Consider the following 14,933-nt stretch of genomic DNA (forward strand, 5'->3'; position numbering starts at 1 on the left):
ATTGTATGGCCTTTGACGAAAATAATAGTGACAGTATAATGTATTGGTAGAATTAAAACTAAACAAACATATAAACATGATTATATACAAAATAGAAAATGTAATGGTTTATCTTTTCATTGCCAGGAAATACTTACTTTGGTGGTAAAAATGTTTCAAATTTTTTTCTCAAATTTGGGTCCTTAATAAGGTCCAATGGTGTGTTATTGTTATTATTTTTATGGTGAAAGTCGGCAACAACTACACCAGAGAACCGTTCCTCCGTTTTCAGGTTGAGGTCGGTGCAGCACTACAAATTATGAAATATAAAATGATAACAATATTACACAAATATTCATAACAAATGCCCCTAATTACATCTAAATTTACTCATAGATTGTTTATCCAGTAATTAAACCAATTACAAAATACTGAGTTCCTACTTCATCTTCAATTGAGTCCATTTCCCATTTTCATGGTTTTACTTGATTTTCATGTCATTATATTGAACAGGACAAACCTTATTGATTAACATCAAGCTTATTGATATTTAGTGAGTAAATATTTACTTGTAAACCAGACATATATCAACATATTCAACAATAAAGTCAAATATAGTAACAACAAACCAACAAGAACCTATCTACACAATTGGCTTGATAAAGGCGGACAAGTAGCCATATCATAAGAAAGAATATTGTATATATAAATATAACACAACATGAGAACAAATAAAATAAGTTATATCAGAAACAGAAACACCTGCAATATAACATAACAAAATCAATATCACACAGACATAACCAAACATATCAATAATGTTTCCTTAATTAAGCAAGAAGCATCTTTGAATGATGAAAGTAAAGTAAAAGAAGTAGGAATTAATGTCAGAGCTGAGGCAGCACACATTATAGTTATTAACAAATTATTTACACTGTTAGTTTGATAGACAATTCCAGTAGGTGGGGTGGTAGTTGGGTGTCAATGTCTGTTCTTCTCACCAAAGAAGACATTACAACAATACAACAGAAGTCTGTTAGTATAGTGACCTTTATCCATAAAGGAAACAGAGAGTTGCCACATTTGATAATAAATGCCAAAAGATCTACCAATACTTAGAGGCTGCATATATATATATATATATATATATATATATATATATATATATATATATATATATATATATGCGAGTAAAAATAAATACAAAAAAGGGGGTTTTGTATGATTGTGTATAGAGGAATATATTATTTTGTTTAAAAGAGTTCCAACACTGTCTGTTTTTTATGTTTTATTTATATTCCTGCAAAACCAATGTGGGATATAGAATATGGAATATACAATATATAATATAATATACAATATATAATATAAAATAAAAATGGATGGTACTATGAAATAAAATATTGAATGTCTTATTGAATATATGGAATATGTCTTATTGAATAGATGAAATATTGAGTGTTCAATATAAAGGATTAAATATATAAATATATAAAGGCGAATATGTATTTTCTATACCTTGTGGTATTTCATATTTTCTATACCTTGTGGTATTTCATATTTTCTATACCTTGTGGTATTTCATCATGGCCGGTATGACAGACTTTAACATATATATATATATGGATATGTACACACATACACACACACATATACATATATATACACACACACGCCCCCCCCCCCCATATATATACACGCATATATGGGTACAGGAAGTCACAAACAGTAAACAACATGAAATACGAATACAAAAGAGTCGAATACATAAACAACGAGAGAAACAAATGGAAAACAGGACAAGTAACATAAAGAACGACCCTTCATCATTTGTCAGCTGTACTTCTACTCCTCATTTTAAGCACTGAATGACAATAGGTGTCTTCGAAGGGCAGTTGGTCCCGCAAACCAAATCACAATTTGGGATTTGCAGAGAGTCAAAGTTGGTAACAAAAACAAGACAGTGGAGTCATACAAGGAAACCGAACGAAACAGACATGGAGGGTCGTTAGTCGAGACATTATAAATTATTTTCAGGATCCAACAGAATCTAGGTATTTTAATAATACTTTCTGTTATAGGCACAAGGCCTGAAATTTGTGGGGTGGGAGTAAGTCTATCCCATTGAACCCCATCACTTAACTGGTTCTTAATTTATCGATTACGAAAGGACGAAACTCAAAGTCGAGCTTGGTGGAATTTGAACTCAGAATGTAAAGATGGGCGATATACCACTAAGTATTTTGCCCGGCGTGCTAACCATTCAGCCATGTCACCGCCTTAAAGGTATTCTAATAATAAGGATACCAAGATAGGGTTCAGTACAGCATATCCGCGTATCAACGGTATATGTGGACATTGATGTAAATACTAATGTATAGACAGACTTGTTCTTTCACTTATATCTACATTCACATGGACAGACCAATCGATATAAGTTCCCATGTATATGTTAACAAACACAAAGGTATGCTCAGGCATGCAGTAAACATTCCACTTTAAGTTCCAGATCCAACGTAGGGAAGGCCCCCAAAGTGGTGTAGTATAAATCAGAGCACAAATGGGTTTCAGACACATTTTATATTTATGAAGAAATCAATTATATAATGAATAAAAAAAAAGCATTTTCCTCATTTGAATTAAAATTAAAATTTGAATCTAATATTTAGGATTCTACTCATGTGGCACGTAGGAAGCTTCCACTCAAACTGACCAACGAATGTCATCTTGGAAAACGGACGTTAAACAATGATAGAGATTATGTATGACCCCACTTTGCACCTAACTCCCTTTTCTTATTATATTATATTTATGACTTTCATGTATGTGTAGACATGTGTATATGTATATGTATGTAGAAAAAGACATATGTGTGGTAGTAAACATATATATGCATATATATATATATATATATATATATATATATATATATATATATATATATATATATATATATATATATATATATACTATCATCATCACCATCATCATCGTCGTCATCATCGTTTAAAGTCTGCATTCCACGCTGGCATGGGTGGGATGGTTTCACAAGAACCGGCCAGGTAGAAGCCTGCACCAAAGTTCTGTAACTGTTTTGGCAGGAGTTCTACAGCTGGATGCTCTTCCTAGCACCAACCATTCAACAGTGTGGACTTAGTGATTTTTATGTGGCACAAGCAGAGACGAGGTCAGTTTTTGCAACCCTAAAGATATCCATATAAACACACACACTCACAACCATGCGGAGATGTTCGCCTACAAAGGCACACATGCACCCATGCCCCAACAGTACAAGATGGGCCGAATAAAGAGTGGAGTGAATTCCACTTTCTTTCATATTTTATAAAATCTACGGACATGAAGAAAATACTGAAGTATTGGGTCATCCCATGAACAAATTTTAAGTTCAATTTCATGAACTAATAGTCGGAGGGGGACGGGTTAAACTACCTGCATCAACTTGCTATAAAAACAGGTAGTAATTTTACATTGTGCTTATTCATAGTGCAAGTTGTGAAAAGTGCAGTTCGATTTTAACAGTTAACTTTTTAAAGCTGTAATAGAAGTGACAAAAGAGCATATTCGACATATTTTGCTTTATGGGTTCAATAAAGGTAACGCAACGGATAGTGCAAGGAATATTAATGCAGTATATAACGATTGGACAATAAGCGTGAACCAGTGTCAATGGTGATTCCAGAAATTCCGGCTCTGAATCTACAGCCTAGAAGACGAGCCTCGTCCTGCAAACACTCCCATTGTAACTGTTGAGGAACCACCAGAGAAGCTTGGATTTGGTCCTTCAACCATTCATTGACACCTTTGTGCCATCGGAAAAATTAGAAAATTGAATCAATGGGTTCCTCTCAAACTTTCTGATTCTAATCACACGCAGGAAGTGAAAATGAACTCTTCTTTGCTACCACATCTCATGAATGAACATTTTTTGGATCGGATAGTGACTGGTAATGAGAAATGGGTTCTCTACAAAAATGTCAAGTGCCGTAGACATTGAGTGGCAAAAGGAGAAGCACCAGCACCCCAGGGTAAAGAAGATCTTCAACCACATATGGTGTTGTTAACTGTTTGGTGAGATATGAAAAGTTGAGTCTATTTTGAACTTTTAAACCCAAACCAAACGATAACAAAGGAGATCTACTGTGAGCAGTGTGAGCGGCTAAAGTCAGCGACAGGAGGAAAACGACCATCTTTTGTTTCAAGACGAAAGTTATTCTTCCATCAGGATAACACTCGGTCACATACAGCGAGCATGACATTCCAAAGGCTGGAGCAGTCTGAATGAGAAACAATGCCCCACCCATCATATTCGCCGGACATTGCCTCATCGGATTATCATTTATTTCGCAATCTTCAAAATCAATATTTAGACAAAGTCAGAACAGTAATGGAGGAGCATTTTTAATCCTGGACAAGTAAATTTTGGAAGAGGTGACTTGCAAGTCTACCAGATAGATGGAAGAGCATTGTAGAAAATGAAGGAGAATATGTTTTAGATTAAAAGAAAGTACTTTGTTTATCTTAATTTTGAAAAATATAAGTATAAAAATCTGCTTTATTTATGAGATGACAGCAAAAAGTCCAGTAGTATTTAAGCCCATACTGTTGATGACATCAGATAGCCAAATACAGTGAAAGGGCTTTAAACAGCATTTTACAAGATGTATACTCAAACTGAAAATCCTTACTTCTGTGTGTGTGTGTGTGTGTGTGTGTGTGTGTGTGTGTGTGTGTGTGTGTGTGTGTGAGTGTGTATGTGCATGAGTGTACATACAGAACTTAAATACAAGAAAACTCACTAAGGACCATGCTTCATTGTATTCATTCTCTAGTGTCCTAACATTGAACATTGTTATGACATGTCCACAAGAAGTCAGTGGACGCATTTCGTGTACAAGAAGTGGGGTAGAGAGCAGTTTTCAGTCAGAATTCTTCATAGAATGGACCGGATGTATTTACCATGGCAGCAGCACTATAAAGCTCAGACATCTCTTCTATCCTGCATCATTGTTAATTGAGAATAATATCTCCTCTATTAAATAGGTCACTTCTCCCTCATATTGTGATGGCTGTGTTTATATGGCCAACATCTGAGATGGGTCACCTCTCGACCGAGGTGAGACGAAGTCTTTGAGAGTGAAAGGAGATGGAACATTGTCTGTTACATAATATAATTCGGATCATAAGGGGAGACTGGATCACGAAATGGGAATGGAGGATGATGGTTGAGAGGTGGGAATTGATACACGATAAGCAAAGTTTGTCTGTCTGTCTGTTTTTCTCTCTCTCTCACACACAGAGAAACTCACACATACACAAACTCATACGCACAGAATCACATATACAGAAATACACAGAAACACACACACACACACACACACATATATATATATATATATATATATATATATATATGAATAAATATACACAAACAATTTTAGAACTTACTTCATTTAGTATATCCATGGGTGCACCCTCGGAATCAAACACTTTTCTTTTTACTGCAAGGAGCAAACAATTGTTGCCTCCACCATCAACAGTATTTACGTTTGCACCTCGGGCTATTAAACAGTTTATTATTCCGAGGTGACCCCAGCTAACGGCTTCAAGCAATGGTGTCATTTTCTTATGGTTCTTCACTTCCAATTCCACTGTGTCATTATTGTCTTCTACTGCATATTTGATCAAACTAATCATGTACATTTAATGTTTGTCCGTAAAATCAACCTTTCGTAAGATCCTTTAAAAGTTGCTATGAGGATGTGTTTTAGACAGGATAAAGATGTCATAAATAGGTTGTTTCAATTTAACCTACCTTTTATTCCTGATTATAGTAAGATTTAATGGAGTAGAACAAGAGTGAACACATGATTAACAGATCAAGACTAGTAAAGAAGAATTAAAATTTCTAAAGTATACTTTTGATGTTGCTATATTAATAAGGGGTTCATAAAACTGTTCATCGCCATAAAATTAATGCGCGCGCACACACACACACACACACACACACACACACACACACACACACACACACATAGACAGAGACACACACACAAATATATATACAGAGAGATTTATATACATTACTTCTGGATATATAAATATATATGATGAATGACGAAAATGTAAAATGAAGTTCATGAGAATCAATTTTTACCACAACGATCGTTTTGACCCATCTTGCATCGATTCCTTGCGGGTGGGAGAGTGCTCGGTGTCACTTGGCATGTTGTTGTTGTCAGTAGGTTCTTGGATTATAGCATTATAGCCAACAACCTCCTGGCAACAATAGGCCAAGTGAAACTGAGAATATTTAATGAGGTATCTTCTTTAAAACAAGACACCAGATGAGATGCATCTGCACCGGAGGATGCAACACATGCAATTATGCACTATCCAACGCACAAGGGTCTGATGCAAAATGGGTGGATACTCCATTTCCCGTTCCCCAATCTGTAATAAAACTCAACAAAGTGTGAAATTCCTGGGATAGGACCAGTCACAATTATATCACAACGTGTGTGTGTGAATGCGTACATACATACATACATACATGCATATGCATGCATGCATACGTAAATACATACATACATACATACATATATACATACATGCATACATAGAGAAACTGTGCACAGTTGTGGAAATTAGCTGGCCAACGGATGTTAACATAAAGTGAAAGATAGAATATCTTGAAATAAACTGAATAATGACATCCATACGTATATATATAAATCCGGAGAAGAAGCACTCTCTAAGACGTAGAGCAGTGTAGATTTTAAAACTGGGGAAGGCCTGTTTCTGGGATTACCCTGAGTTTCCGGTCCAAAAAGGTTTTAGCTTTATGGCGTAACGATACCCCAAAAACGAGACCCCAAAACTTGTTGGCCTAAAACCTCTTCTAAATATGGAGGGTAGAAAAGCCTCAACTCTTCACCTCATACACCTAATCACGTCCATTAGCTTTTCCAGCAGCATAGGGGTGTATAGTCCATTGCTGGAGTATCCGAGGTCAAATCCTTTCATATTTATGAGAGACCCGTGGTTTCAGTAAATATGTAGAAGCGCTGCAATGGCGTTCTATTTAACAGAAACCACGTGGTCTCTAGGATAATCTCTTGCCAGGGAACGGAAAAGGATCGTTTGCAGAAAACATAAATCCCAGTCTTTTCCCCGCTCCATATTTAGAAGCAATCTTAGGCCAAAAGGTTTTGAGGTCTGACGATACGCCATAAAGCGAAAACCTTTATGAACGGAAAACCCAGGGTAATTCCATAAACCGCCACACCCCATTTTTAATATACATATCTCTCTCTCTCTCTCTCTCTCTCTCTCTCTCTCTCTCTCTCTCTCTCTCTCTCTATATATATATATATATATATATATATATATATATATGTATGTATGTGTATGTATGTATATATATGTATATATGCATGTATGTATGTATATTTACTGCTTCCTCTTTGATACGAGGGGTGTCTGAAAAGTGTTGAGTCTAGCCTAGAATCAGGGCTGCTATATAGTTGAAACAATTTTTTCTGGTAAGTACAGTCTTTTCGGAGTATTCTTGCTCATTTTCATGATTTTGATATTTTAATTTTATTTGTTGCAGATTTTTGCATAAACAAGTATAAGAAAGTAGTTATACACCATTAGGTGTATACCCGCTTTCCTATATTAAATCTCTGTAGAAACAACAAAACGCTGACTCTGAACTATCAACACAACAATATTTATTTACCGAGGAAATAGGCAGCCGTGTGAGAGAGCTCTGTTGGACGTCTGTCCTCTTCGTCGGCCGGCGAGAAAAGAGAATGAATAAGGGCGCCAAACTTGGACACCGATGACTACACATGCGCACGAGACAAGGCGTTACTACACAAACTTCGAATTTAAAAGGAAAATGGAGAAAACTGTGTATCGTGCTGTCATAAAGTAGCTTCACTTGAAAGGCATGACTCCATCAGAAATCCATGAATATATGGTGAGAACCTTAACAGACAATGCTCCTTCATATGGAACAGTCAAACACTGGGTAAATGAACGGAAGCGTGGCAGGGAGAGTGTAGAAGATGATCCAAGACCAGGGAGACCTCCAACTGCAGCCACCAAGGACAACCTTTGATTTTGCTCTTGGTATGATAATGCAAGATCTCCGAATATCATGTCGTCAGATTGCCGAGAGACTGGGCATCTCAACTGAAAGAGCAGACAATATTGTGACAAAAGAACTTGGGTTCTCAAAGGTTTCTGCAAGGTGGGTCTCTCGTATTTTGACTCCTGAACAGAAACGCACCAGATGAACTTTGTCCGCGAGCAATCTGGCACTGTTTGACGCTGATGAAGAGAATTTTCTTCCTCGTTTCATTACAATGGACGAAAGTTGGGTCCATCACTACCAGCCTGAAACCAAAGAATAATCAAAGCAGTGGAAGCACACATCTTCTACCCCAAAGAAGGCCAGGGTTATTCCTTCAGCTGGCAAGGTCATGGCGTCAGTTTTTTTTTTGATTCTCAAGGTGACTTGTTGATCTATTGCCTTGAAAAGGGTCACACCGTGACAGGGCTGTATTATTCTCATCACCTGAAACGCCTCCGAGAAGCAATCAAAGAAAAAAGGCCGGGAATGCTCACTAGAAGACTCCTTTTTCACCACGACAATGCTCCAGCCCACATCTCAGTGGTTGCCATGGCAACAATTCGTGATTGTGGATACGAACTTGTTCCCCATCCGCCTTATTTGCCAGACTTAGCCCCCTCTGACTTTCATCTATTTCCAAAAATGAAAAAAGCCCTGGCTGGTCGCCATTTTGCCAGTGACAATGGCCTCATAGAAGCTGTAGGAAGTTTCTTGGAGTCTCAAACAAAAGAGTTCTTCTGCAACGGGATAACAGCGCTTCAGCACCGCTGGAGAAAGTATTCAGCCATCGAGCGGGGGGGGGGGGGGACTATGTTGAAAAATAAATCATCAGAAGCTTTGCTCCATGTTTTGTTTCTGTGAGGCTCAAGACTTTTCAGACACCTCTCCTATCTTACTAAATAGCCTTCTCTCTTCTATAAAAAAACTCTTTTCTGAATTATTGTCTTCCATATATTAATTTATGGAAATAAAATTTTGTCGTTGTATGTGTATATTGCATTGAAGAATGGATGTAAACATGATATCGTATGAACTGATATGCTTGTCATTTATACTTGTTTTACTTTGTAAATTGTACGATTACACTGTGTTATTTATAACCTATACACTGATGCACACATTTAAAATGATTTATCTTACGCGAAAACTTCAGTGAAACGTTGTAATCTCAAATATATCAACTGGTGAAAGAAATATATGCATTTTATAACTTTTTACTTTATATATATATATATATATATATATATATATATATATATATATATATATATATATATATATGTGTGTGTAATGTCAGTGTGCATACTCGACAGAGTGTAAGTACATTGAGAGAAAAATTAGACCTAAGAGCCATGCATCTTCAGGTATATAAATATCTATCTATCTATCTATCTATCTATCTATCTATCTATCTATCTATCTATCTATATATATATATATATATATATATATATATATATATATATATATATACATATATATATATATATATATATATATATATATATATATATATATATATATATATATATAGATAGATAGATAGATAGAGATGCTGGCATGATTGTGTGGTAAGACTTTTGCATCCCAACAACATGGTTCTGGGGTCAATTTCATTGCATGTAACCCCTGGACAAGCGTCTTTTATTATAGTTTTTTGTGTGCCAAAACATTTATTAATGTATGGGTTATGCGTGTGTGTGTGTGTGTGTGTGTTTGTCTTGACATTGTATGATAGTTGTAAATGAGTCCCATTGTCATATAAGCAGTGTCTATTATTGCCAACATTCTTCGGGAATATGTTTAGTTCTTAGCAAATGTTAGATTCCTTGAAATGAAGAGGAGAGGGTTGGCGATAGGGAGAGCATCCAGCTGCAGAAAATCTGCCCCAATAAAACCTATCTGAGGCATGCAAGCATGCTGACTATCTGTTCGAAGGTTATTTATCTAATTTCAGTGGAATCTATCCACTGGTTTCCAGTACCGCTGCCGTAGTCTCCTTTAGAGAGACTTACAAATATTAATAACTCTATTTCTGAAAACCAGTGGATAGATTCCACTGAAATTAGATAAATAACCTTCGAGCAGATAGTCAGCAGCGCCGCCTGGCTAGGGCTTGGCTGCTCTGCATTGACAAGGGGCAACACCCTGAAACTAGTCTGCAGATGCCAGACCAGCAGGGGGACGCTGCTGACCTCCCCTGTTCGAAGGTTATAAAGGACACAGGTTTCGTGTGTCACATAGCTAGCTAGAGGCGATGGCTTCTTGGAGCTAATTCACGGCAGCTTTCGTCCTAATTTTGGGACTGCCATGTTGGCTTGGCGATAACTATTAATTTCCAGTACCGCTGCCGTAGTCTCCTTTAGAGAGACTTAGAAATATTAATAACTCTATTTCTGAAAACCAGTGGATAGATTCCACTGAAATTAGATAAATAACCTTCGAGCAGATAGTCAGCAGCGCCGCCTGGCTAGGGCTTGGCTGCTCTGCATTGACAAGGGGCAACACCCTGAAACTAGTCTGCAGATGCCAGACCAGCAGGGGGACGCTGCTGACCTCCCCTGTTCGAAGGTTATAAAGGACACAGGTTTCGTGTGTCACATAGCTAGCTAGAGGCGATGGCTTCTTGGAGCTAATTCACGGCAGCTTTCGTCCTAATTTTGGGACTGCCATGTTGGCTTGGCGATAACTATTAATTTCCAGTACCGCTGCCGTAGTCTCCTTTAGAGAGACTTAGAAATATTAATAACTCTATTTCTGAAAACCAGTGGATAGATTCCACTGAAATTAGATAAATAACCTTCGAGCAGATAGTCAGCAGCGCCGCCTGGCTAGGGCTTGGCTGCTCTGCATTGACAAGGGGCAACACCCTGAAACTAGTCTGCAGATGCCAGACCAGCAGGGGGACGCTGCTGACCTCCCCTGTTCGAAGGTTATAAAGGACACAGGTTTCGTGTGTCACATAGCTAGCTAGAGGCGATGGCTTCTTGGAACTAATTCACGGCAGCTTTCGTCCTAATTTTGGGACTGCCATGTTGGCTTGGCGATAACTATTAATTTCCAGTACCGCTGCCGTAGTCTCCTTTAGAGAGACTTAGAAATATTAATAACTCTATTTCTGAAAACCAGTGGATAGATTCCACTGAAATTAGATAAATAACCTTCGAGCAGATAGTCAGCAGCGCCGCCTGGCTAGGGCTTGGCTGCTCTGCATTGACAAGGGGCAACACCCTGAAACTAGTCTGCAGATGCCAGACCAGCAGGGGGACGCTGCTGACCTCCCCTGTTCGAAGGTTATAAAGGACACAGGTTTCGTGTGTCACATAGCTAGCTAGAGGCGATGGCTTCTTGGAGCTAATTCACGGCAGCTTTCGTCCTAATTTTGGGACTGCCATGTTGGCTTGGCGATAACTAGTAATTTCCAGTACCGCTGCCGTAGTCTCCTTTAGAGAGACTTAGAAATATTAATAACTCTATTTATATATATATAAATTATTACAAATTAAAAGGGTAAAGGTTTATCAATTTATTAATTTATTAATAAATCAACAATTAAACGCAAATCTTCTGCGGTATTGTTTGTAACGCACATGGTAATTTCTTGAGGAGGAAATAGTGGACTGGCTGGCCGAGGTAGGTTCGGTTATGCTTTCAGGCTGTGTCGATGCATGATGCTCACTCGTTCATGCATGCACAGTTTGCTAGCATAGTCGAATTTACTACTGGAATAGCATACCGATGAAGGAAATTGAGTATTATCGCTCATAATCCAGAAACACGTCTATGATTAACTTTAAATGGTTAGTTTTCATTGTTTTTTCTTCTTGTTTTTGCCTTTGTGAGTTACAAGTAATGCTATTTGTTGGAGTCTCAGCTTTTTTAGCTGCTATTTCTGAACTTCGGTATGTGGTGAAGCAAATGTTTGCTGATCCCTTAATTATGTTTATATATATATATAAATATATCTATATCTATATCCATATCTCTCTCTCTCTCTCTCTCTCTCTCTCTCTCTCTCTATATATATATATATATATATATATATATATATATATATATATATATATATATATATATATATATATATATATGTATATATATATATACATACATGTATATATATATATATATGTATATATGTGTATATATATATATATATATATATATATATATATATATATATACATACAGAAATGGATACACACACATACAGACCAGACATACATGGTTGTCGTGTAAGGAGCCTTTTTTCCCAACCATACACGATTCCATGTTGAATCCCTCTGCATGGAAACAGAAAGAAGCTTCATTACATGTGTCTATGTGTGTGCCTATGTATGTGTGAGCGAGTGTTTGTGTGTGTGTGTGTGTGTGTTGTTGTTGTTTCAACAAAGAGGCTGAAAGAATAAGTGATATGCTTAAAATAAAAATGTAGTGGGATCGAAACATTTGATTAAAACTTCAAGGTGATGCCCCAGCATGGCCGCTGTCAAATGTCTAAAACAATTAAAAGATATATATATATATATATATATATATATATATATATAGATATGCAGGGCAGGGAATCATCAATTAGTAATAAAATTAATAATTAACAATTCTGCCGGGTAGCTCAGTATGAAAAAAACCTTCTTCGGTAAAATTTATAATCATAAATATATAGGGATTGACAGTAACCTGCTTCTCCAACATACTGAGAATTCAGAAATAGCAGTCAAAGAACTACTGATTTCAAAACTACAAATTTGTAGTTTTGAAATCAGTAGTTCTTTGACTGCTATTTCTGAATTCTCAGTATGTTGGAGAAGCAGGTTACTGTCAATCCCTATATATTTATGATTATATATATATATATATATATATATATATATATATATATATATATATATATATATATATATATATATATACACATGATATCTGTTATATTTTGGTTAATCTCATAATGACCTTGTTTCATTTCACCATTAAAGATATTATCAGTGGTGGTGGTCAGTTGGACTGTCAACACCGCTAATATCATTATCAACATGATCAATATACATGTCCTCCACAAAGAAGTGTTTTGTAGTACATGTGATTAAATCTATCCCCATTATTCCACTGGTACCTTGATGATATTAATATTATACAGATCAATAAAATAACAGAGTGTATATAATATGTATTTGTTAACTCACCTGGGACAGCATCAAAGTCACCACATCATACTCTTGGCTGAAAGTTATGGAAAGAGGAAAGAAAAACATGAAAAATACAAACATTAAAGAGACTGAAATAATTAATAGTTATTAGGTCAATAAAGAAAACAAATGTAATTAGGTCATATAACCTAATTACAGCAATTATTACACACAAACAAATTTAATCAATACACACTCAACACAGTAGAACAATGATATATACACACCTGAGTAAACACAGAAATGTATGTATGGTAAAATGAACAACTGTTATATAAACATGAAATTTAGGAGGGAAAGTAGGGATACATTTAATTATATGGACCCCAGTAAATGACTGGTATTGTAGTTTCTCAACCTTGCAAAGATGGAAGGAGAAGTTGACCTTGGCAGGATTTGAACTCTGAACTTAGAGAGTTGTATATAAATACCACAAGGTAGTTTTTCCAACAGTAATAAGAAACAAGAACAGGAGAAAAGAGGGAGGGCAGTTTATTAAAGGAATCCCTGGATATTACTGGTACAGATATTACTGGTACAGTGATAATAAATATTCTGGCAGGATTTGAACATGGAACATAAAAGAGACAAATTTAAATACTGGAAGGGGGTGATTCTGTATTTAGCCCAGGGTCGGAGTACATAGGGAAACTAGAAAGGAGAGAGAGAGAGAGAAAGAGAGAGAGATAGAGAGAGAGAGAGAGAGAAAGAGAGAGAGATAGAGAGAGAGAGAGAGAGAGAAAGTAGTTCGAGATGGGATGAAAAGAAGAAGGGAGAGGATTTGAACCTGTAACGTTGAGGTAATGGAAAATTAGATGAAGTAAATAGTCCAGTCAGGCAACAACAATAACAATTATGGTGATGATTAATTAATGAAGCAGATTACAGTGTCATTTGTGTGTGAAAAAGAGAAGAAAGACAATGACCCCATGGTGGGATTATGACATGAATGACTCAATGAAAAAGAAACAAACATTATTGAAAACATAAAAGAAACAGATTTGGATATTTCAGACTTACAATAGAACTGCAAAATGCAGAGGAGTGTCTCCATTTTGGTCGACCACATTGGAATTGATGCCAATGTGGTTCAACAAGAGGCCAACTATGTCTGTGTGTCCATGGAGACAGGCCAAGTGTAGCGGTGTGCGACCAGAGGAAGTTTGTGGATTCACCTGAAAAAGAAAAGAATAAAAACATTAAAAATGGTGCGTGAAAGGTGGAGTGGGGTGGTGAAAGATTAAAAGAAAAACTCAAAGAAAAAGAAAAGAGAAGGAATCAAATTAATTAAAAAAGGTGGAATGATTGGGGTGGGGAGTAATTAATGGAGATTTCTATTGTATTTATACACACTTGTATACACACATATTTACATATAAATATACTTATATACATACACGCACACGCATATATATATATATATGTGTGTATGTGCACACACACACACACACACACACACACACACACACACACATATATATATATAGGATGAATAACTCAATAAATAAACTCAGAGCAGCAAAATGTGTGTGTGTGTGTGTGTGTGTATACATGTGTGTTCGCGTGTGTGTGTTCATACTTACATTTATTCTTTTATTGTGTCATTT

The 14,933-nt window shown here is 36.3% G+C and overlaps 1 protein-coding gene across 2 annotated transcripts in view; it reads right to left on the minus strand.

The window, feature by feature from the left end:
• LOC149130131 (uncharacterized) overlaps window positions 1-14,495 on the minus strand; it is a 29,573-nt gene extending 15,078 nt beyond the window's left edge. The window contains exons 1-4 of one of the 2 annotated variants that reach the window (XM_089346517.1): window positions 14,347-14,495; window positions 13,320-13,360; window positions 5,446-5,648; window positions 138-289 (exon numbers count right to left, since the gene is read on the minus strand). In XM_089346517.1, the coding sequence (XP_089202643.1) occupies window positions 138-289; window positions 5,446-5,648; window positions 13,320-13,335 (371 nt within the window). In that variant the 5' untranslated portion in view covers window positions 13,336-13,360; window positions 14,347-14,495. The remainder of the gene's footprint in view (window positions 1-137; window positions 290-5,445; window positions 5,649-13,319; window positions 13,361-14,346) is intronic. The other variant, XM_089346518.1, reaches the window with a different exon arrangement.
• Window positions 14,496-14,933: the final 438 nt, after the last annotated feature.

This window comes from Octopus bimaculoides, chromosome 30, assembly GCF_046866305.1.
Source record: "Octopus bimaculoides isolate indiv1 chromosome 30, ASM4686630v1, whole genome shotgun sequence".
NCBI lineage: Eukaryota > Metazoa > Mollusca > Cephalopoda > Octopoda > Octopodidae > Octopus > Octopus bimaculoides.